Source organism: Echeneis naucrates, chromosome 9 (genome assembly GCF_900963305.1).
Source record: "Echeneis naucrates chromosome 9, fEcheNa1.1, whole genome shotgun sequence".
NCBI lineage: Eukaryota > Metazoa > Chordata > Actinopteri > Carangiformes > Echeneidae > Echeneis > Echeneis naucrates.
In genome coordinates, this window is record NC_042519.1 from 4,180,588 (window position 1) to 4,206,257 (window position 25,670).

Here is a 25,670-nt window from a genome sequence, read left to right on the forward strand (position 1 = left end):
AGAAACAAAAAGGCTCCACAGAAGGAAAGGATGTGATGTTGATTTACGCTGACTGGCTCTGCTAAGTAGATTCAGCCAACTTTGCTGCAAGGTAAGGATACATTTGCAGAATAAAATGGTATTTCCTTTTTTTTTGTTACTGTCTTACAGTGCTATATGGTGCACTGTACTGATATGTTATATTGTGCACTCTGAAGGACACATTGCAGAGGTTTAATCAAAAGGGTGATATAGCCTATATACCTCGATACAAGGTGATTATAACTGATGTTATATTGGGTATAACACACAGGAGGTGTGTATGCACAATACATTGACAGCACTCCCATGGCACCTTCATGTTTTGGAAAAACAGCACGATTGTGTACTTTTCCCAACGTTCTCAGGAGAATTGTCTGTCTCGCTTTGTGTCATCAGCACTTGTTTTCTAATGTCAGGACAGTTTCATGCTTTAGCAGTGGGTCCCTCATATTCAGGTTTTGGCTATTTGCAGCTAATGTTGTAATCAACATCAAGACACTTTGACATATGAACAGCAAGAGATGTGACAGTATCGATTTTTCAAAGGAAACCTAATGCCTGGGAAGACACGCCATCTGGTGGAGTTCACGTTTTTCTTTACGAATTTTGTTGTAATCAATATGATAACACGACCATGCCTTGGAAGTTGTACACGTGTAATCTTCCCCAGAACGTCTGCCTTTGAACCAATTAGTTTTTCTGTAAGTTTTACTTGCTCAGGTGAATGCATTAGGGAAGCTTTTTTTGTTTGTATAAAATATATACATAATTTGTGTTGTCAAGATTTTAAAGGAAGTCCGACATGTTCTCTGTAAAAAACATGCTATTGTTTCATATTTTAGTCCGTCAATTGTTTCTGTGAGAAATGTATTCATAATTTGCGTTGGAAACATTTCAAAGGAAGTCCGACATGTTCTCTGTAAAAAACATGCTATTGTTTCATTGAAGATGTCGCCTCTTTAACAATTCATGTTTTCTGATTTACAACTTGTGCTGTGATTTTAACATGAATTATTAGAGGCGACATCCTCTATGAAACAATAACATGTTATTTACAGAGAACATGTCAGACTTCCTTTGAAATGTTGATGGAAAAATTATAAATTTCACACAGAAATAATTAACGGAAGAAAAAATTAATTGTAATGAAATGAAAATTAAATTCTTGTTACGCTGTCCTCAAATCAGCAAATTGAAATCGACACAAAATGTTATTAGCTAAATTGCAGAAAGTCCTCAGAAGATTACACAACAGGGGCCCTCTTGCAGGGCATGATGGGGTCCTGACATGGATTACAACACATGTTGTAAATCAGAAAACATGAATTGTCAAAGAGGCGACATCCTCAATGAAACAATAGCAGGTTTTTTACAGAGAACATGTCGGACTTCTTTGGAAACATTTCCAACGCAAATGATGAATAAATTTCTCACAGAAATATTTGACGGACGAAAAAATGACATGAAACGAAAATTATTGTGACGTCGTCCTCAAGCCAGCAAATTGAAATCTCCAATAACAGCAAATCTCCAATAACAGCAAATTGAAATCAACATTTTGTGTCGATTTCAATTTGCTGATTTGAGGACAGCGTCACAATAATTTCATTTCATGTCATTTCATTTTTTTGTACGTCAAATATTTCTTTGAGAAATGTATTAATTTTTCAACATTTCAAAGGAAATCCGACATGTTCTCTGTAAAAAACATGTTTGTTTTTTTTTGAGGATGTCTCCTCTTTAACAATTAATTTTTTCTTAAATACATGTGTTGTAATCCATGTCAGAACCCCATCATTCATTGGAAGAGGGCCCCTGCGTGCCATCTTCTTCAGGTTTTTCTGGAGTTTAGCCAACAACGTTTACTTTCACAATCAATAATAAGCGGAATCACAGTTCAGCTTCAGTTCCCAATATGAAAAATGAAAATGTAATGTAAAGTTTCGCTTTGCAGCTTATGGCTGTCTGATATCAATATTGTCTGTTCATTCAGTTTCTACGTGTGTATTACCAAGTAGAATGTATCTGTTTAATGTATGTGTGCTTGCTTCACAGCTTCAATTTTGTCTCCTCCAGGTATGAATCTCCAAGAAGGTGATGAAGATGGAGAATTGGTATCCTCTGTAACCATGCCTCGTATCAGACACAGACTCACTCCTGCTGGAATCAACACTGTCTCCAGAATGCAGATCCAGCAACTCAAAAGGACCAATCTGTCATGGCAGGAAATAAATTTAATTATCAATCATCAATTAATTTACAGTATTTGATCTCTCTTCTTCTCTTTTCACTCAGGTGTAACTTCCTCTACTGTTCACAAAAGTAATGATGAACTACATCCTGAGACATTAAAACCTCATTCTGGAGTGAGGTTCACCCTGGACAGGTCACCAGTGCATTACAGGGCCAACACACACAGAGACCAACAACCACTCACACAGACAATTGACCGTGTCACCAATCACCAGTTAACCCATACATGGTGTTTTGGACAGTGGGAGGAAACCGGAGTACCCAGAAGAAACCTACACAGGCACGGGGAGAACATGCAACTCTGCGCAGAAAGGCCCCAGGCCAGGAACCGAACCTGCGACCTTCTTATTGGAGAGTGACAGCGCTAACCACGATACCACTATGCTGCCCTTTGTCTGCCTATTTACTGAGAAATGCATCCAGACTTATCAGGAGGAAGTTTACTTCATATGCACTTTTCATACTCATAAAGCTCCTTTTAAGGTTTTTGCATGATTGTGTTCGAAAAAGAAATAAAAAATGAATAATAGTCAATGTCAATCATTCACCACTTTGGATCTGATCCCTTATTAAGCCTGAACTTGCTAAAATGCAACGCTGAGCAGTTGGTCGGGTCATTATGGGAGAGTTCAGACACTCGGCCCACTGTGGCCCTTTAAAGGCCCAGGTTCCCCAGAAAACATTATTATTGGGGAACCTTCTGGGTCCTGCCTGTATCTAAGTATCACAGTGGGAGACTCAAATCGTTATTTATTTATACAGCCTTATCATAACAAAGTTACTACAATCCACTTTACACATAGAACACATGTAGACCAAACTCTTTATCGAATTATTTAGAGAGAGGCCCAAAAAAATCCCTCCATGAGAAAACACATGGCGATGGTGGCAAGCAAAATCTAATTGAATGAGACTTTATTTGTATTGCACATTTCGTACCGGTAAATGAAGCACAAAGTCCTATACATAGACCCGAAAGAATCCCCATTCCTAAAACACACATAAGATTAAAACATAACAATGCTTGTAATTAAAAAGTATTAAAATGTTTAAACCCATGATATTTAAGAACAAAGCAAAAACAAAATCAGTAAAATAATTGACACCAGGGAAAGTTATTTAAATGAGATATTTAAGAAACTAAAGGATTCCCCAGTTAAATCCAAGAGAATAATACACTTACATATCCAAATATAATCCATGAACCAAACTAGAATGAAATACCACAACAGTAAAAGATAATCAATAATACATTCCTTATTATTTGGCCCTGAAAATTATTACTGTGATTTTTCCAAACCATCTGAAAGACGCCAACAGCTGCTCATAGGCTCTCCTGCACACCTTCCTTGCACTTTGAATTGACTGGCCCATGTAGTGTCTAATAAAATGTACAGTACTCCACTGAAGGATCTGTGAGATGGACGTGCTGCCCTCATGGAGCCATGTTCACTCTTTTGAAAATCCTCCTCATGTCTGAGATGCATCAAACTACATCATTCTGTGATCTGATGCTTGACAGAGTAATATCTGAAAGCCATATCAGAAAGGCAACATTTTCTGTTCTAAGGCTCCATCAGAAACTGTTAACAAGGCTGTAACTTGGTATAAGTATCCGTCCTCTTTAGATGATGAACAAAATGTTTTATTTATTTCCCATCTTGGTTGCAATGTCTTGATGGCCACATCTCCTTGAGGCCATTTCCTATAATATGACCTGACGAATAGAAGCAGATCCTTGAAGTCCTCTGATTTCTGAGGTGGGTCTACATGAATCTGACTCGCAGGTCCAGCTGAATGAGAACGAGGGGGATTTGGAGGAAAGGCAACACCTTGAACTTCTTGTTTTCCTCAAATCTGAACCATTTTAAGGGCCTTTTAGCATTATCCTGCTGTAAGAGGCCATTGCCAGTGGGGTACCTGTCTGCACCTGGTAGCCAACAATGTTAACGGGGGACAGGAACAGGGTTTCATGCACCTGGCCATCCCTGTGTGATTCTCTGCACCAGACCATTGCTCTGAGAGCCCATTCTGATGCTCATCGTGCCCACTATAGGAGCTTTTGAATTCAGCACATGCACCCTGAGCTGGCTCTAGCTACACAGCCAAGTGCACAATAAATAGTAATGCGCTGCATGTTCTCACAACTTCTGTCTAAATCAGCATAGAATCGACTGAACGAATTGAATTGAATAAATTCGTCAGTCAACCCACAGTTTCTATTCTGTGGGACCATGCTTCCCAAAGTCTCTGTCTCTCCCAGCTCCTCTCCTCATCCTGCAGGTGGTGAATCATCACCACTGCATGTTCCTGCAACACCTGCTGCTCCCACATATTCATGAACTAAAGCCAGCATCCACCCGTTTTGAATATCCCCTCCTCCTGCTCTCGCCTCTCTCTCCTCCCTCCCTCTCACCTTTGGTCGAGACCTGCTCTATATGTAAAGTGCCTTGATGTAACTTTGTTATAATTACGCTATATGAATAAATCTGATTTGATTTGACTTGATCAGCCTTCCTATCTGCAAGCAGTGTTCAGTGTATTTGAAACATACTGCCGGGGGTGACTTCTTTATGGTGATCTTTTTGGTTGGCTATCTGTATGTAAGAGTCACTTTTATAATCTATAGTGCAATGAGGACAACAGAAAACAGCATTTTTCTTCAGCAAAATGAATGTACGCACATACCCAACTAGTTCTTTTGGAAGTCTCTTCCTAATAAGAGGGGTTTCTTACCATCCTCTTTTGCCCACCTGCTTGCTCCTTGTTGAAACTGTTGGCTTTCTCTTAATAATATTGTAATATTGCAGCCTGTAAAGCCTGTTTTGATTTGGCAACATGCAAAGCCGTTCTTTTTTCTCAGCCTACGTGATACTAATCCTGATACCTTCCCTTGTACATTTGTTTTTCCCTAAGCTATTCCTATGCACACCTATGCCTTGAAAGCCTTTGAAAAAAAGTCAACGCATAAAATGGCACAGACCTTCACAGTACACCATATTTCTGTCCCACTTACATAATTTATATTAAATCAACATTGAATATGCTTTGTGTTATCAATCATCAGTTTGAGCACGCTGTTAATCTAAACTATGGCCACAAAGTCAAGCACGAGGAAATGGGGTGCAGCATCAGGATGTCATCAAAATACTTTGCAGGCGAATGAAACAGCTCCAAGAAGATAATGGAAAACAAAAGTCTGAATTAAATGGAAGAATATTTTAAATGTAGATCAGTGGGTTCAAACAATAGCTGTTCAAATAGATGGGAATTTTTCCATATATTACAATGTTGAGAGATTTTTTTTTTGTAAAGTGCCTTGAAGTAACTGTTTTGATTTGATCCTATATAAATGCAAATGATAAGATTTGATTTGGTTTACTTTTTTCCCCCTGTAATCCTAAATTACAAAACCCCCATAGGAACCAATCAGCATTCATCTTGAATACTTGAAGCACCACTCAAATAAAAACAGACCAGAAAATAAAGCCAGTTCCAAGATAGGCTTTCACTTCAATGTTTTTATTTATCGCGCAACATAAAACAATATTGTGGGCTTTTTACCACATACACTATGTATTCACATAATACACCATACAGCTACAAAGAGAGAAAGACTGAACAAAAACACTTTTTTTACATACTGCATCCTTGACATGAAAAATAAAGAACCAAGAACAATCCCTAACTCAAAAAGGAATGTAGCTGCCAGTTGTGTTGGTTAATTTTCTTTCTTTCTTTTTTTTTTGTATGGGCCAGGGTCCAAGCTTCAATTCCAAATTTGGAGAGTGTTCATTAAATAAGTTGTCTAAAAGTGGGCCATACATAGTGAAATGCACATGTATATATCTATGTTTGTGTGTGTGTGTGTGTGTGTTTGTCTGTGTATTTGTGAGAACGATAAAATATACAAGGTGTTAAGAGAAAGAGAAGGGTTAAGTAAAGGAAGTGCATGACTAGGGAGAGGAAGAGGGAGGCAATACACAATTTCTATTCTCAAATGGTTCAAATATCTTAGCATTCATTTAACTTGAACATATACAACAGACTCAATAGCAAGAATTTCAATAGCCGTTGGTACTTGCACTGTACCAAATGTGAACCCCAGATAACAGTCTTCATATAATATGATTCTATATCTCATCCTAGTTTGAACAACTTCAAGTACAATATGGAATGAATATTGATAGAGGATGTGAACAACTGTTTGAGTGCCCCCCCAGCCCTCAAAAAGGAGAAGGAAATCTGTAGCGTTGTAACAAAAGACTTTGTAAAGTCAGCACCAGGGCAGCTTCCCATCCCGTGAAACTGCTTTAATTAAAAGTATAGTTCTCTTGACATTCGAAGAGCTCAGAAAAATAACTGTGGTTCCCATTCATCCCTTACATTTCTTTTTTTTTCTTTTCTTTTCTTTTCTTTTTTTTTTTTTTTTTAAATTAACACAGTGAATTTAAGGTGTATCGTCTTCTTAGCACCAGCTGACCAACCCTGGTGATTGGGAGGTGGCGCTTCACAGTAAAGCAATCCACCATACTCATGAAACATTTAGAAATGTACAGTTATCAAGGTATTTAGAGATCATATACACCATATCTTCAGCACCCTTTCTTAGGCAAGTGTGTATGTGTGTGTAATGTAGGCCATGCGTCATGACCTTTGCACCAATCAAACTGCTGTTAGCCACGATGTGTGTGTGCCATATAATTACTGTTACAAACTCCTGGTGTCTTTCCACAGGGGAGTTGAGACCAAGTGAGAACCTACTATCATGAGAACTAGATTAGATAATTATGACAGATACATCTAAACAAGCAACCCCTTACCTGATAGTCTAACACAACTGACAAAGATTGCGGCCATTTTAGCACTTGCTAAAACATTGATTCACCTTAGACTGGCTCGGCAACTACCAGTAGCCTATGCTCTTAACATCAAGGCCATGTGGCTTTGGTGGTTAAGACCTTGGGGGCAATTACTGATACCATAGGAATATTTATAACATTTGTATTTGAAGTCAATTTAATGTTTGTTAAATATGAAGCTTAGCGCAGCATAAAAATTAGTTTCTCTCTGAGAACGTCGAGAGTCCAGTAATAAACGCGTTGTAGCTCACTAAGAGTAAAAACACAGGTGATTTATGTGCATGGCCAGAAGCAGAAACCTAACTTAAGAAGCAAGTTAACTAGTGAGGCGCTGACTAAGACAGATGTTTTCCTCTGCTGTAAGACTTTATGCTAAGCTGACCAGCTTCATATTTGACAAACAGACAAAAGAGAGGTATCGGTCTTCTCAGCTTAGGCTTTGCAAGAAAGCGTGTCAGTGTTTCTCCCAAAGAGTTTAACTATTCCTTTAAAAAACAAGCAGCACATACCCGGTTTATGGCTACCTTTTAGATGTGTTCTTGGTTTACTGAAAGTAGACCATTGTTAAGTACCATGTAATCGTAGTCTAGATATTTTCTCAGGATTAAATTTGAAAATTTCTCTTGAGCTGTTCACACCTTCTGTAAAACCTTGAAACAAATTCATTGCTACCAAGCAGACAAGACTTTCAATTCATACCAAATGAAGAGGTTTTGGTCGGACAATTGTATTGTGGGACACCCTCTATAGTTGTTTAGCATGTATCTAGAAAGTGAATGAACCAAGCATCATGTCAGATAATTTGGCAAAACGAGTTTGTTTTTAGAAAGTGACAGGTCTCTGACAGTTACACGCTGACGTGGGGTACAGTACTTAAGAAAGCAAAACAGCAGTGTTACTAAGCACACATTTACACACAACACATCGGATCCAAGTGTTGTTAATGTTAAGGGCTGTCAGACACTGAAAATACCCCGTTGTCATTCATGGTTTAGTTACTATCCTCACCAGTTAAATAATCTTACCTAAATATTTTTAATATTTACATTTTTTCATCTCTCTCTTGAGAAAATTAAAAAAAAAAGAGAAAATCTAAGCTTCAAGTTGTCAATAATCGGCTCTTTCTTTTTGTCATTAAAATCAAGATTAAAAGTGCTTTTATAAATCTTTTCTTCTGTATATACAATTTGTATTAGCTATATAAAAAAATGAAAAAACAAAAACCCAAACAAACAAAAAAAAGAAACATCAAAGACAATCATTATCATCATCACTATGTAGTAATAAATAAGAGTAAAAAAACAGGTTAAAATGAGTGTGGAGATCTAGAGCACACAAAGGGACATATGCATGATCCTCTGCCGTCAGTAGCAAGTTGTGATTGTGACCAGTGTCTCTACAGCGTGAGGTAGAGAGCTGGAGACCCCCCAGGAGAGGTAACAGGGTCTTTCACAGATGACCAGGGTCTTCATCCAAACAAACACCCAGCGGCCCGGAGTCAGCCTTCGTGAAGTACGACAAGTCACCCATTTTCATTTTCATCAGCGTGAATCACCTGAACTAATCACATGGTCACATGACTCATGGAAAGAAAAAAAAAAAAAATGAGTGACTGTCCAGGCTGTCAAACACTCTCTCTCTTTGGCTCTGTTCTCTCACGCAGCTATGCATGTGTGTAATTTGCAGAAATACACAGACACACAGACGCACACACACGGACACACACACACACACACACACACACAAAGTGAGAGATTCACTGACTTAATGCATTTGCAAACTCCCAGAAGCTACAATATGTTCTAAGATCTACCTTTAACTCTTAGTACTATTGTTTTCTCTGTGAATGAGTTGCCAAGCATGCATTAAATGACTGTGCTGTGCTTTCTCCGCCCAGGTACAGTGTATTTTGTTTGAGACAAAACTACTTTGCTGTGATAAACCGCAAAAACACAGGAACCAGTCCAGTACTTTGTGTCATGACCATGGGGTGGCCACTTTGATTGGCTGGCTCTGTGGTGACCAGGTGCCTGCAAAAGGACACGCCTCGCTCTGCTCGAAGATGACAGCACCATGCAGAAGAAGGAGTGGGCCCTTCACAGTAAATCAAGTTTAATAGGACAGCACCAGAGTGTGTCTAGGAGCACCAAAAGCACTGCTATCTCTACACTGTGTTCCTCTGCTCTAACATCTGGCAGGCTTCACAAAGGCCTCTCCAGGCTTCATTCACATTTGTGCCCCAATGGGACAAAGATCAACTCTGCCTTGAGCTGCTATGATGATGTCGATCCACGGTCTGCCAACAGGGAGGGGAGACCCCCCTCTACTGGCCACTGGTGGTTAAAGCAGAAAGCCAGGGATGTAGCAGCTTCTGCATGGATCTCAAGTGCTTGTATGTTTGGTGGTAACACACCACTTTAGAATGGCAGTCTTTGCTGCCCTCTAGAGTGTACACTGGGAAGTGCTCACCCTTACTTGAATGTGATGGGAAGATTAAGTGTGTCAATGGTTCCATATCTGTGATAATAGCTGATCTGGGTCAATAACATAGTCTGGTCTTTGTGAAATATCAAACGTGCATTTTCCCGCAAAGGAAAACAAAACATGTCTGATAACTCATCATGCCTTTCTCAGCCTTATTCAGATACTTGAGTCAGATTTGAGCACCGAAGTACAGCATCAAGTGCCATGGAAATTGGTGGAATGAAAATCAATCTAAATTAGAGCTGGAAGTTGAGCACCAGTCAAAAGCTTGAGGGGTGTCAAAGAGGAGGAGTAGATCACCTGAAGGGCAAGAGCAGCTGGAGTGGGATTTATAGGGTGATGGCGTTTATGTTTGCTTCCCTACCATTTGAAACAGCATGATTGGATTAGGTTACAACTTTGGAGCTCAGGTTTAGTCTCTGCTCCCCTGAAAAAAATAAAATAAAATAAAATTTGAGCACAATCCTCATGATGACCAAATTTGGGCCACATAAATAATGAATGGAATTATCTTTTGGACTCTATTAAATTAAATACATTTATCAGTATATTGCCAATATATAGATGGGCTGCATATGGAAAGTCTGCTGAAAAGGATTTTTGTACAGTCACATGATTACAGTAATATTGATTTGCTGTCTTGCCAGGCAGATTATGGCTCCTCCTCTGAGCACAGCTGAAAATTGACAAGAAGGAAAAAATAATAATAATAATAAAAAAATCAAACATAAAGTAGGGTACACATTTTCCAAACATGGAAAAAGCTATTGTTTGAGTCTGACTGACTCAGACTGATTGATTTAAAAAAATATATAACCAAAAACAATCACATCATTAATAACATTAATGAAAACAGCGAGAATAAAAAACAAACAAGTCTTCATTATAATAATACCTGTAATAACAACATTGACAGTAACAATAGCAATCATAATAATATTGATAATAATAGCAATAATTAGAATCATTAAAATTCTATAAACAAGAAAAAGCAATGGAGTTCCTCTCCAGGGAAGAGAGAGGAAGAGCACCACAGGCAGTGTGTCTGAACCCAAACCACTGCCTGACATGAGGTAAAAAACAATAAAAGTGTCCCCTCCTCCAAATGGACTGTGGAGGGGGCCAGGATGGAGAGATGCCAGACTGTGAGACAGCTGAGAGACATTCATCCTGCTCATCGCTCTATTCAGCCCTTCACTGAACCACTCTGTAGCTATCAGTCTGTTTGGGTCTGTCCTGACCTCAGACAAAGTGGCTGTAGGGCCCAGTGAGGCGGGTGAAGGCATAGGGAGACACAGTAACCATAGAGGTTGTGTGAAAGGTGGAGGCTACCCGCGTAACTGGCCCCTCCCTCCTGTCTTTAGATTGTCCAGGTCCTGGACTGGCACCTGCTGCCGTGGCCCCCCACTTACGTTTCTTCCCTAGGGCCTTGATGTCTTCCTGCGAGAGGCCAAGGAGTGCCGCTTCCTGCTGCCGCTGCAGCGCTCGCTCTGCAAGCAGCTTCATTTTGGCCTCCCACAGAGCTAGGCCATGCATGGGCTGGTTGAGGTTCTTGTGCTGGTAGAAGACCAGGGAGATGCGGGTGGGGTGGGAACGATTAGGTTTTTTGAGTGGAGTGGTAGCATGTAATTCCCGACGGGCACATTCAATAAGGATGGAGCCATGGGCTGGTGCTACTGCTACACCACCAATGTTGGGATCTAGGAAGTTGTGCTCGCTGTCAGACCACACCTCATCCTCCTCCTCTTCCCGACCCTTGATGCTGTCTACATCACTCTCAGCTCGCCTTGGATCCCAGCAGGCCTGATCTGACTGCTGCAGAGCATCAGGGAAGAGCCTGCCCTCCGGGGCAGGGGATGGTGTACTGCCCGCTACTGAACCTCCACAAGATTTCCAAACCTTCTCTTGGAGCCCAAGTGGAGTTGAGCACCGACTTTCTCCTGTCTTGGACCACATTTTGTCTGGGTAGGCTCCTGCAGGATTGCTGTGCTTCAAACCAGGGCTATATGCAGCAGGCCCCATGGCCCAAGCATTTGGCTGAGGACTAGGAGCAGGGCTGGACCAGTGCCTAGGAGTGCCTGGGCCTGGAGTACCTGGCTGTGGTGTAACTGAACCTGAGTGAGAGGTTCTGGGCTGTGGTGTTCCTGGGTGAGGGGTGCTTGGGCGCGGGGTGGCAGGACATGTTGCGCCTTGGTATACGTTACCCAGCAGTGCTGCTCCTGGGTGAGGGGACGGAGATGGAGAGGGAGGCACCTGGAGTGATGGTGATAGGGCAGGAGAAGTCATCAAAACATTAGAGCCAGGGTAGGATGTCCACTGCGTGGGGTAAGGAGAGGACCGCTGCTGGGGGTGCTGGTGAAACTGCTGCTTTTCTGGGTTCAATGATGAGGCGTCTGGATTTTGTTTATGATTTCGATGGTTTTCCCAGTTTGTGGGGAGTACATTTCCATTAAACTTGTGCCCTGGCCAGGCAGTAGGCTGAGGGATGGTGCTAGGTGTATTGGCCCTAGCCTGGCTTGGTACTGCACCTTCATTGATTGGTGCATCTATGGGCTCCTGTTTGATCACTGGAGTGCCTCTATTAGAAGTCTCGGAGGAGACAGAAGAAGGACGGGACAGGGTGTAGTCAGCAGGCTGGGCATAAGCGCTATGGTTTGGTTGGTTGGTTTGCTCTGGTTGGCTGGGGTATGACTGGGCCAGTCTGGCCTGAAGGCTCTGAATATCTGGCTTCTTGTCTACTTGGACAGCCTTACCGCCCGCTTTGGGCGAAGAGCCATTTCGACCCTCATAGGTCCTCAGCTTAGGGGGGAAAAGTGCATTGGGCGGGTAGCTATAATAGCTATAGTGCACTGTGGGCAGATTGGGTGGTGGATGGCAACCGTTTATTGGGTCTGGTGCAGAGGGCTGGCCAGTTGGGGGGAGGCCTCCCCTTGCATAGTAGGCAGGGTGTGGGTAGATGTTGTTGAATGGGTCTGCTGCTTGCACTGGGTATCCATTGAAGGGCTCCTTCTTGATGTTGGGCTTCATCTCTTGTTTTATAATTGCTGAATGTTTGAAACAAATGAAAGTGAAGATTCATACAAAACTTAACAAGTCAGTTCATTTTATTTTTAATGATGTATTTATTTTGTAGACTGCTTGTAGTCCATGGTAAATTAATTGTAGGCTATACCAAAAGGCCCAGAGTGAGGCAACTGAAAATAATTTACCTTTAAGTCTTTTTGACACAATCATCAATAATTTAGCAGTGACACAAATGTAAACCCAAAATGCACTAACCTTTATTGCCTTGGAGTTGAGGGGATCCTGTGACACAGAGCTCAGTCTTGACCACTGCTTTCTCCGGTGTCTCCACTGCTTGCTGCAAGAGTTTACTTTTCTTCTTCTCTGAGGCAGCTTTTTTGGCCTCCAGTCGGCGTTGTCGGCAGGACTTTGCAGGTTCAGGCAACTTGCGCACTTCACGGCGGAAAGCCTGAAGTACCTGGATGGCTCCGGTCTGCATCTTTAGGTTCTGGGCCTCCTCACTGCCAAACTCATCAGTTGGGGAGATCTTGTAAAGAGGCAACACATGAAGCTGCTCGTCCTCAGGAATCTCCCCCACTGCCCGGTTGTCCTCCTTAGTTAAAGTGCACACCTGACAGAGAAAGATTGGGAGAGTAAGATGAGATGTGACCCTGACCCAAACCACAGGGCATCCACACTTTAGCTTATCTACAGCTGATCTTACCACTGTGCAACCATTATGAAGGTTGTGCTGGTCCTTATGGGCGTGGGCACAGAAGTCCATGCAAGCAGTGACTCCAGAGAATGGCCGACCCTCCTTTAAGCCCAGCCTACACTCAGGAGCTCTCGACTCTGACTGGCACTGAAGGAGAGGGCATCAACAGGGGTGAGGTAATGTTTTTATGTCAGACACATGCACAGTTGGCCATTTTCTTTCTTTCTCAAAACAGCACTTCATAGATTTCATACTATAGTTAAGAATTTATCATTGTTCTTGGCAACCACAGGGCCACTCGGTGTGAATATACAGAACTGTGTGTGAAAATTATGAATTGGACTTGGTGGTGGTATGCTGTGGAGCTTTGACTCAAAAACAAACCTGGTTGCTGTATGCCTGCGGGGCCAGCTGTTTGTACAAAGGAGCCACCTCAGTTGCCAGATGCTGAAAGTTATCCCTGAGTTTGTCCTCCTGCCGAGCAACAACGTGGATCACAGGGTAGAACAAAACACAGAGACACAGACTTAGTGGCACAAAATTACCAAAGATGTCAACTCTGAGTAAGACAATGTAACCCTAGTTATATTGACTTTCAGGGTGATAATTACCTCTTCAGGATGATCTCCTTGGAGCCTGAACTTGCGCGGCAGTTTGCTTCGGGCGTACTTACAGCCATTAAAGTACATACTCCAAGAGCAGCCGAAAGAGAAGGAAGCACCACAGCTTTCAGGATCCTTGCCTTGACATGCACAGGTACGACTGCAGGGGGAGACAATGAGTGAGCTCTCAGCCACATGTATAAATAATGTGTTCCTTCTGCATGCTTCACATCATGTAAACTCTGTGTGTCACCTGGGCTGAGTGGGATATAAAAACATGAGTAACAGAAAAGCGAATGAAGGAATGTAGTCTACATTTCATTTGGAGCATTAATGTTACAGGACATCCACCTAATCTTATGCAACAAATGTGCATTTTATTTTGCCCTTATACTGCTAATGAAGTGACTTTTGTTCTGGCAACAAATATAATATATCATCAGTCACACACACATATTGGGTCATATGAGTTTACTCCAGTGTATGTGTGCACTTGCCTGATCAGAAAGATGCATAGTTTTGACTTATTACGTGATGGATGCCCACTTTTTGTGAGGAAAGCCGGCCATATTTTTTTACTCTAGATTCCCTGAGATGGGTCTTCCTAAAACTCCAGATAAAGTTGAATTGATATCGATTAGAACTCCCTGACAACCAAAAAACATGTATCTACGGAGTGGCAGTAGAATAATGCAACATAATGCTGAAATGCAAACTCTCGAACCTGTAAGACAAAAGAGCCAGAGTCAGAGAGCACTGATCAAATACTTACTCATCATTGAGGCCACATCTTCGGCTGGTGGGGTTGCCATATTTGGTCAGGGTGTCACTGAGCTCACGATACAGTTTGTCAGCCAGCATCTTTGGGACACCTTCCCAGGCCATGATGAGTATGATGATGACAGCATGGGCACAGTGGTGGCCTGCACGCTGACGCACCAGACAAAGCAGCTTCTCTGTCTCGCTGCTCCGACGGATAACCTGAAAGGAAACGGATGTTATCGTTATTTTAGCTTTTACTTACACGGGGACACATAACCACCCTGTGTCTTCCCTGATCTTAATAAAGATGTGCAAACTAACAATAACGAAAAATCTAGCTGAGTGTATGTTTAAACTGTGTTTCAGCTTCATATTTGATTTATATTTGATATCTTATATGCTACGTTGAAAGGGACCAGCCATAATTTCACTTATTAATGAAGCAAAGTGTGAGAATTGATTCACATTCTACATGTTATAAAAACTTATAGAGAGCATATACATACAATATACAATAATCAACCCGATCATAACTTTTGAAAATATTAATGTCTATTGACATGTATAAGCTTGCTGCCTTTAACATATTTTATCTTTACAGTGCCTCTCTCCCTGTCTCCAGCACACAGATCCAACTTAAATCTACCTTAGTAGGTAGAGTAGGTAGAGTGTGTATCAGGTGTGACATGAAAGAAAAGAGCAGACAGTTCAGACAGTTGCAGGCAGAGTGAGACCTCCTGCTGACTTAGTTATTGTAACAAACTTACAACCTACCCTAAAACACTTCTCCATCTAATGTCTCTTACAGCACATTGTTCATAAACACATGAAGCACAGATTACCAATTTGCATTTTTGTGATTGCAGTCACCTTCTTTGAAAGTTTTGCAAGTGTTTGTAAGTAACTGTAAGAACAATGAGCTTATGACGCCTCATTAAGATTCATTGTTATCTTTTCTTAAAACATTGTGCTATTGCCGCTAACAGTGAAGCCTTCTTGTTCTTAATATTGCATTTTTATACCATTATGTCTGTAACCTTTATGTAAGTAATGCATGCTACGCCATTTCATTCACTTTGTTTGGGTATGATGGGCCTATGGAGCAGTGAGTGGTGGGTTGGGACAAGAGAGCCCTGTGTTTGTTTGTATGTGACTGTGCTTGTTGTATTTTCTGTCTTATGTTCATACGCATTTGTTACCTCTAGATTAGGCTACTGGAATTCATTACTATCAGGATGTCCCAACTATTCTTCAAATTCTAACCGTTCAAACAGTGTGTGCGAAGTGCCTTTATGTAACTCTGTTATCATTTGGTTCGATATAAATAAATTTGATTTGATTTGAGTAACAGCACAGTAGTGTAATGGTTAGCACTGTTGCTCCACAACAAGAAGGTTGTGGGTTTGATTCCTGTGTGTGGGTTTCCTACAGGTACTCCGGTTCACGCCCAAAGACATCATGTTTGGGTTAACTGGTGACTCTGAATTGTCTGTAGGTCTGAGTGCGAGTGTGAGTGGTTGTTGGTCTCTGTCTGTCTCTGTGTGTTGGCCCTGTGATGGACTGGCGGCCTGTCCAGGGTTCACCTCGCCCTCACCCAGAATGAGCTGGGATTGGCTCCAGGACCCCCCGCGACCCGGAAAACGGATAGGTAGTAGAAGATGAATGGATGACTAACTTTGATGCTGAATCTCCTTGGAAACGAGATGGTTCCTCTCAAAGGGCTATCCTTTAATAGACTTTATGTACTGAAATGTCCTCACCACTGCTATGTAGTTTTTTGTCTTGGTTTTTCAAACCTGATCATAAAGCAGGTATTGTGTAATGCTACTTACCCATTTTGCAATAGGACATCCCTGTGAGCTCTTTCCTTCTTTGCCTGTATAAACTACCTTCTCAATCCGGATGGCATCCCCTTTCTCTCCATACCTTTAAAGGAAAACAAAAAATCTTCATGTTGATCCACTTTAGCACTTGTTTTTTGGAGCCAGAATAGCCTTCAGCCCTGACACCCTTAGAGCTATGATTAACCGAGCTGACTTCGAGTGTCACTACACTTGAAACACATGTGCTAGTCTTCTGAATTTGTCAGTGCCCTAAGGGTCAAGGAGGCAACCTGAAAATACTGATGCTGATAAAAGCCGACTGATCAAATGCTTTGCATTGTTTCTTATTGCCTTGTGCTAAAAGCTCTACAGGGATACATCACAAAGCCCTGGAACACCTACTGAACATCAAGCCGGTTACCAATCTAGATGCGTGTATAAAACTAGTTACTTTAATGGGGATTTCAACTACTGACAACGGTACCATATTGCAACACACATGGTGCACATGGCCAGGTTAACAATAGCAAGAATATCCCACAGGTCCCACTAGAACAGTTGGGAGCCACTGACTTGGTGAATCAGTAGAGTGAGTCTACAATAATCTGTTGAAATAGAAATAGATGTTTTATAGATATTTTCAGGAGTAGTAGTATCTGTCAATTTGAACAAAGACAAGCAAACCTCAGCAGTTCTGGCAAGACAGGAGTGTTCGCAAAGCTCTGCTGAGATTCACACAAGCGCGTCAGTGTAAACCAGAACCCTCTACTTCTACACAATGTTAGCCGCAGATTTTCTGTCTCTTGGAGACAATTTCTGTGCCTCATCAGTCATGTCCTTATGTCCATAAATGAGTTTATGTTCTGTTTATATTTTTGTGTGTTGGTCTGTGTTAAAGTGTGTATGTATCTGTGAATACAATGCTAGAAGTGCTTGCAATAGTAGCCTGGCCAGCTTTTGCTAGAATGTTGGGGTGTATGGGAGAAGGAAGGGGTCAGAGGTTATGTTGGATTGGGGGTTGGGCTTTCAGAATTTGTCAGATGCCATATCAGGTCGCCTGGCTGCTTGATACCTGCCATTGTGAAAACTTCAGCCCTGAGAAGATTCGGCATGACAGTGAGCACAAGGGACTGCTGGTGAATAGGAAACACCCTGAGGGGGGTGGAGGGGTGGGAGTATAGTGGGCTCTGTCACCACAGGGGTGGCCTGCATGGGTCAGAGGTGGGTCAAAGGTCAGCTGAGGACTATGGGGTCCTCACATCTTACATCATCTCTCAAACAACAAAGAGTGGTCTCTGGCCTAACATCCCCCCTCAACCTATCCTCTCCAGGGACTAATGGCTCATAGGTTTTTATTGATCGTCAGCCTTTCACAAAACAGCAGCCAAATATCTCACTCCATGAGGCATCCAGTTATACATGGCTTAAATATGTAGTCACAGTAGCGTCACCACAACATGTTACCCAAGCTCTGACAACTGGCAATTCTGCCATCACCATTATCAGACTGAGTCTGTGATACGTTGTAGGAAGATAAACTAAATACAGTTTCATCCTAAAGGCTGGAGCTGCACAGCTTCCTGGTGCTGCCCTGTAAATGGTATAAGTATTACCCTGTGAGGATCAATGTACTGTGCTCGATCTGACTTTTAGAACGCTGTCTACTGATGCACTGCAGGCAAAGCAACATCACTTTATTGGATTAGTTTGGCTAATGCATTCGGCTAATTTTGCATCTGTGACCTACCAAGTTTAACTGTGACCTTTAAGTTTTATGCATTACTTAATAATACAGGGATGTTTTACAGCACACACATTCTGAGCTTGATCTGCCCCCCTCAAAAATAAATTCATTCTACTAAAACTTTATGTTCTCTGTTCTTTCCTGCTGTCGTATTTCTGTTTCTGTGATTAGATGTTTGCCCCCCTTGTTTCTCCCTGATTCCTCTTATTCTCAGCTATCACCCAACCGCTACTCCTGTGTTTCTTGCTCTGATGCTGATGATGCTGATATTTCATATTGGTTTCTGGGTCAGAGAATCCCTAAGGACAAAATGCAAAGAAGAGGAAAAAGAGAAGAGAAGAGAAGGAAGAGCTTACCTTGACTCCATCAGATTTCGTATAGAGGCTACAGTGGGTCCAGATCCCAGGTGGTTGTAATAGGGACCTTCATCTTTTTCCAGGATTTGCTCTACAGAAAGAAACAGAACAAATGAGTGGACCAGAAGCATACAAATAAATGTTTTCAATAAACAATACACAATCTTTCTGCTTTGTATTGGTAACACATTCATTGCTTACTTCTATTACATTTTGTAATCATACTGTAATCTAAATATAACTTTTGTTTACTTTAGTTGTTCTGTTATGATGAGTTAATACTATACTTATATAACTCAATGATTCATTTTCAGCTTTCTTATCTCACACTCACTGAGCAATATTTGACTGACTCTACTGGCACCACTACTGTGGTTAGCAACACAGCAACTTTTAACTTTTAAATATTTTCCTAAAAATTTGCCCAAATTTTGAGAACAACAACAAAGAGATTATTTGAAAATACATTTTTCTAGTGGCTCTGCGAAGTGAGCAATGTCGAACAGTAAACGTCTGTTTACTTCCATTGAAACATCTCAGTTTCTGTATGTTTTTTTTTTTTTTTTACCATGTCAAAAGTACAGTTAACGCAATATATGACGTGTAAAAATGTGCTCCCGATGGCATCCTTAAGTTCCCACAAACAAACGAATGTACACACCCTCCCTGTGCACAGACACTGGGATGTGACTATAGGGTGTGGTGCCTGAATGGAGTTACTTTGTAAAGCAGAAGATTTTTGAAGCAAGCATGAATGATTCAGTGTATGTGAGGGATTAAGTCTGAATGCATCCTGTGTACATATGTGTTTATGCTTTAGGTTTGCCCTTGTCCCATAGACATCGTCAGCTCTCATCTTTGAAACAGATTTTGCATTGTGTGAGTTTTAGTACAGACTTGTTTTGCAGCTAAAGCTGTGTTGGTTTTGCCCTTGCTTTCTTTACAGGACACCTCTGTATCATCTCTAGCAGATAACACGCTCGGTTAAGTGCTCACTATCAGCTGAGTAACTGAAATGTGGACAAACATTCAGTGCTGGGGTGTGAGTGTCTGGTTCAAAGGCAATATTAGGTCGCATTCTAAGGCTTGTGCAGAGACTCCAGGGTGTGGCTCAGGCCAGGAAGTGGAGGAGTGAGACTAAATTTGTGCGTGGGAATTGTGGGCTTGCTTTTATATCCTGAACACACTCAACCCAAACAGGACTCATGTTACCATGGGGACAAAAATGAAGGTCCCAAAAAAGTTAAGAGAGTTAAAGCTTGCCTTTGGTGTTAGTGTGTGTATGGTTGCAGTGGTGGCAGTGGTGTTGTGCCAACAGCAGTTGACAGGGCAGTGTGTAACCAGGCTTGAGCATGAAGCCTGTTGTGCTTTAACTGCACACAGCAAGCAGGCGTTTAACTGCAGCTGCTCTTCCCCTGCCGTGCACTCTGTCCAGTGTTTGGGGACAGCTAGGGTCTATTTACTAGGCCTTAACCCTTTATATTCCTCCGGTTAACATTTAATAACTACAGACTAACTACAACCGTGTCTTAGTCTTTGAAAAGAGGTTTTCTTTATTTTGCTGTTACAACAATGTATTGAGCATTTACCAAACGTAGGTAGAGCAGTGATATTCTCATTTACTCAGCTATTAATTAATGGTCTAATGGCTTAGGCAGGGCTGTTTACAAAATAAAGACACAACATTTTACATTGTAATTATGTGAGGAATACTGGAGATTAAATTACCTTCCTGTACGGGCTGACCTATAATTTTCTTATTCATTTTAAATATGTACTATACATGGCCACCAATTATTGCAGTCGCAAATAAATAACCTGAGCAGGGTTCTACCCAAACCACGGGGCTGACCCCTCAAACAAAGACTCGTTTCAGCTCCTCAGCCAGAGCCAAATGCACTTTTGTGTGAGGTTGTGTGTGCCACAACTACTATTGTTCCTTCCCCCTGCATTCATTGGCTCACACTGTAGCAGTATGGACCTGGTTGCTGTGGAGATGTGTTGGGCTTACAGATTTATTTACTTTAATACTACATGTACTTTACCTGCACTCCTATGAATAAGTAATGTTTGGAGTCATGTTATATTAGTTTGAGATTACTGAGTAAGTGCTGACGGAGTTTGTGTGCTGTCAGTCACAAAGGCATTGACAGAAGCTAACACACCAACTTACCCACACAGGTGCAGAGGGGGAACTCTGACTGTAGATTCTTGGAAGGAGTATCCAACAAGCTCTTGGTGGGGGTGTCCAGGTAGCGCAGAGGAGACTCTAAGAAGCCTCTAAGTGAAGGAGAAGAGGGCAGGCTGTCCTTAGTGGGCGTGTCCTCCTCAGAAAAGCACGTGGTGGACAGTATAGCCATATCACCAGAGGCTTCAAGCTTCATGCGTTTAGGCATCAGGGAACATGGCATGCTGAAGTTCTCCTTTAACACACTGGGCTGCTGCTGCACAGCCTCCTGAGGCAGAGACACATGATGGGGCCCGTCATACTGCTCCTTCACAGGACTCTTTGTTGATTCCTTGTTCAAAGTTGCTTCAATTTGGGTCCCTGACTCATCCTTGTTAACCTCCATTTCCTGGTCATTTGGATGAGGTGCGGAACTGGCTTGAGTGCTGAGACATAAGGGAGCAGACTGGGAGGCGGATGATGACGTAGGACTGAGGTCCTGAGGAATGGTCTGGGACTGATTCCCCAGCTGAGGGACTGTAGCAGTCGCCTCCATTGACTGAATGCCAGATGCATCTGGGGCAGAGTCCCCAAATTCAGCCTCAAACTGACGAATCAGCTCTTCATATTTCGGGTCTAAGTTGACAAGACTTGATAACTGTGAAGTGCTGGATGGAAATGTGGAGGTCAGAGGTATGGTGGTGCTGGTGTTACTGGTGGCTGGGCTGCCTGTTCCTTCTGACTTAGCGTGGGCTACAGGGGCCACAGCTGGGAGCAGAGGGCCCGTGAGGGCTGGAGTGTTTGCTGACAAAGCAGAAACAGTGGAAGAGGGAGTCACTGACGAGGTGGATATGGATACCTGAGATTGGGCTGGGGCAGAGAGGCCTGCAGCAGCAGCCTGAGTGGAGTTACTGTGGAGTGGCAGAGAGGGGAGGCTGGTTGGGGCTGGGGCTCTGTCTGTAATGAGGACTGTTGGTTTTTGGATGGAAATTTGAGTTTGAGGCAGGAAGGTTGGCATGGAGGGTTTCTGCTTGGTCTTCTTGATGATTATCTGTTTAGGTTTGGGCAGGGGAGGGCCTGTATGCATTCCACTTATAGCTTTAATGATGGGAGATCCCTGGGTGCTCTTTTTCTTCTTGGGTTCCTTAGATTCCTGTTTGATGGCCAGATGTGGCAAAACGTCTGCCTCAATCTGTGGCCACCATTTTTTCAAGTTTTGGCAAGCCAGAGGTGGACGTGGGCCCGGTGTTCCAAAGCCAGGGGAGTGGTTAGAGAAGAGGTTCCTCTTGTAGTGAAGGTGCTGTTGCAGAGCTGCCTGAGTGGAGTGGCTGATGGCTGCTTGGCCAGGTGACAGGGGTGTGCCAGGGTAGTGCTGACCTTGCTGTGGACCATTAGCCATGCCATAATGTCCCATGGAGGCAGTGTGATGGTAGTGCTCTCCAGAGTCTGGTTCTTGCTTTACTCTAGGCAGTGCTGGGCTATCCTGGGCCAGGATACCTCCATTCTGATTCAAGCTGAGCTGTTGGGTGACTGGAAGCTTGAAGGAGGAATTACTGAATTTGCCACTGGTGTCACCAAGCAGCTGTTTAAGCTCTGACATTGGGTCTGAGCTACTGTGAGGTGCAGCAGCAAAGTGAGACTGGGTCTCAGACTTCACACACATCCATGGCTTCCTTTGCTCAGAGCCTCTGCCTGAGCTCTGTTGCCACTGTTGGGGATTGGGGCTGAAGCCTACAGGTTTTCCCTGACTTGGGAAGGGAGAGGTAGAGGAAGGGAGAGGTGTAGCATGGGGTGGCTGGCCCTGGGACTGGGGCCTGTGGTGCTCACAGGACACAGAGGCCTGCTGGCTGGTGTGCAGTCCTGGAGGGACAGACTGAGAGCGTGAGGAAGAAGAGTGGGTGCCTGGAGATGGTGGAATCAAGATTGAACCATTTGATGGTTGGGATGTGAGATTCTGGGTATGTTGGTGATGGAGGTTACTGTTGTAGGGTGTTTGACCTGGGGAGACAATAGCTTGTGGACTGGTACCAGATAGCTGGGTCAGGGCTTCTATGGCAATTGCTGTCTGAAGACTTATGTTCTTTTCCTTGGCTATGGAGAGCACCTGGGGAGAGCATGGAATCGGGGGTTTGGAGCAGGGCACTTGGTCTCGGTGGGGGCCTTGAGTTCCCTGTTGCTGCTGGGAAAATGAAGTATGTAGATGAGGACCACCATTCACTTGGGGGTAGGACCGATGTTGCAAAAGAGGTTGCTGTAGATGAGGCTGTAAGTGTGGGGAAGCTTCAGCCATCTTGCTGGCACCTTGATCTTCATTGGTTGCCAATTTAATCTTCTTCTCCAGCCACTCAAGGTAGTCTGGACAGTCAGGCCCATCACAGTTGCAGTTAGGGGGCTTGTGTCCATGTTTGGCTTGGCTCAGTGCTGTTTGTAGGGTGTTCAGGTCTTCTAGAGGTTGGCAGCTTCCCTCAGGAGTCACTGCGGAAATTCTGGCATGAGCCCCCTCTGCACCCATCTCCTGGGTGAACCTTTCATAAAGCTGGGCTGTGTTGGGTTGCACTAAAAGGCAGGAAGAGGAGGAAGAAGGGGGCAAGGACCCAGCAATAGCTGAAAAAGCCACCAGGTTGTGGGCATCCTCCATGTTTGCATGGTGAGCAGGTTCACTAGGGGTTGCATCACTGTTGCTGTTCCAACATGGCTGCTGTTGTTGGGTGCCACTGAGCTTGCCCTGCCCTGCCACCCAGCATTGCCTTGGAGGTGCGCTTCCCGCCCTCGACTGCTCCGTTTCCATAGATTCCTCATCATCATTACAGTAGCGATTCACCCCATTGGCCAGTTCCAGGCTCAGTGCGCCTTCCTGGAGGCGGTCATGTGACCCAATTTCCATCTGGCCTCCACTTCTGGGGCCATCCACCGAAGTGACTTTGCAAACAGTCTGAAAGACAAAAATAGAGAAATGTCAGTGAGGTCATCACTACTCACTAAATTCAGAGCTGATTATGTGGGAAAAAAAAAAAAAAAACCAAAACATTATCATTCATAATCACCCATTTATTTTTAATAATTATTATGAATATTAGTAAAAGTAATTGGATAATTCCTTTGTATCCAAATAATACTTTGAAAGACTTTTAACCATCAGGGTCAGACTTCAGTCCCTTCTTCACAGCTCTTTTTGAGGATTTCAAGAATTCTTATGCATACAGAACATACAATCCTGCAGGGTCAGTTCATTAGGGCTAAGGAAACTAAAAATGTTAATGGTTTCAATGGAATGATTCAAAGCAGTCGTGTCCTGCCAAACAAGTCGCAGGCTTTGTTTGACTATTATCTATAAACTGCTGCACTACTCAAGATCAGTTGGGGTATGCAAAGCAGTAGGAGTTTGAACTTTTGGCCCATGGAAGGGGGAGTGTTGGAACATATATGCACTGAAGAGTGAAGACAACAATACATCACACTGAATCAAAAAATTACAAAGTCAAAAGAAACCCAAGTTCACCTAGAAGAAATATTTAGACATTTCCCGTGGAAACAGAAAACATGAACACAATTTAAATGTTTATAACATAACTAATTTTAAAAAACCAAAGCCAGATATTGATGAAGCTTTTATGGTCTTTGTGGAGTTATTACTGCAAATGGCTTAACTTGAAACTGGAAAGACAATTTGGATGGAAAATGTTTTCATACTGTTCATGACAAACATGATAATCTGAAAAATTATTTCAGCAGTGAAGCTAAAAGCGACTGCAATGAACGCAAGAAAATGTTCTTCCAAACAAGACCTTAAATGTCACATTTTCTCAGCAAACTAAACAGCCATATACACATTTCCATCACTCGGTCAACTGGGACAGTTCACGCATCATTATTAAACTGAAATACATGACCTAGCCATGTGTTGTTGTGGGAACTCTTTTGGAAAAACAGGACTCGTCCAAGGGATACAGGTCTTTCTGGTTTATTCAGACACTGTTCGAAGACAGCGATTTTCAACAAGTGTCCAAAACACGCTATAAGCAGTAAACGGCACAAAACAATCTCTGCCCTCCTCCTTTATACACACGGGTTACACTGATATCATACACCTGCGGTTCACACATCAGCAACTCTCAACAGGTGATATAAGAAAAGACCTCTGTTAAACTTAGTCTGTTCAGGGGAAGGCGTGCACAGTGACAACATAAATGCTTTACATTTGTCTTGATGAGGACTAATCTGAGTTGCCCTATTCCACCTGAACTCTGAACTGTTATTCCAAAACAGTACTCAGCTCACATCATTTCAGCAAATAAAACAGTGGCCATGTCTTGCTCATAAAATTGCACCAAGTGTAGATCCTGAACCTCATTATCAAGTGAGCGAAAGAGAGCCTTGTTTGAACTTTAGCTGGTCTCGGACAATAAGTTATTTGGTTCAGGTTTAGACAGACTCATAGTAAGGGTTTAACCATTGCTGGTACGGCTCTGACAATGTGAGAAAGTCCCCCAGCAGAGCCTGAGATAAACAGCATTTGATGAACACGAGCATTCATTGAGAGAGACATCTACATGCTAATATAAGAGGAGCATAGGGAAGTGGGAATATTTAACTGCTGAAATCAGGCTTGATATAGCAGTGATAGCTGGTATTCACAGACAGTATAAGCTGCTGTATAAATGTAATAATAGATGTGATATGTGGACATATATGACCTGAGAATAAATAGGACATATGACTATAAAAGAATCGGTAATATTGCCAAAGGTCATGCTATGTTGAGAAACTGGGTAAGTGAGATACAGCAAAGTAAACGTTATGGTTGATGGGCATCTCTTATCAGCCTGACTGATCCCTTTTGAATTTTTTTATGGAAAGGAAACTACACCATCAAAGACA

The 25,670-nt window shown here is 42.5% G+C and overlaps 1 protein-coding gene across 6 annotated transcripts in view; it reads right to left on the reverse strand.

The window, feature by feature from the left end:
- Positions 1 to 6,636: 6,636 nt before the first annotated feature.
- The window catches only part of tet3 (tet methylcytosine dioxygenase 3), a 31,324-nt gene continuing 12,290 nt past the window's right edge, over positions 6,637 to 25,670 (reverse strand). For all 6 annotated transcript variants that reach the window (XM_029510179.1, XM_029510178.1, XM_029510176.1 and 3 more), the window contains 9 exons: positions 20,799 to 23,724; positions 18,626 to 18,716; positions 16,535 to 16,628; positions 14,713 to 14,921; positions 13,950 to 14,100; positions 13,723 to 13,812; positions 13,348 to 13,485; positions 12,900 to 13,254; positions 6,637 to 12,664 (listed from right to left, as the gene is read on the reverse strand). In XM_029510179.1, the coding sequence (XP_029366039.1) occupies positions 10,863 to 12,664; positions 12,900 to 13,254; positions 13,348 to 13,485; positions 13,723 to 13,812; positions 13,950 to 14,100; positions 14,713 to 14,921; positions 16,535 to 16,628; positions 18,626 to 18,716; positions 20,799 to 23,676 (5,808 nt within the window). In that variant the 5' untranslated portion in view covers positions 23,677 to 23,724 and the 3' untranslated portion in view covers positions 6,637 to 10,862. The remainder of the gene's footprint in view (positions 12,665 to 12,899; positions 13,255 to 13,347; positions 13,486 to 13,722; positions 13,813 to 13,949; positions 14,101 to 14,712; positions 14,922 to 16,534; positions 16,629 to 18,625; positions 18,717 to 20,798; positions 23,725 to 25,670) is intronic.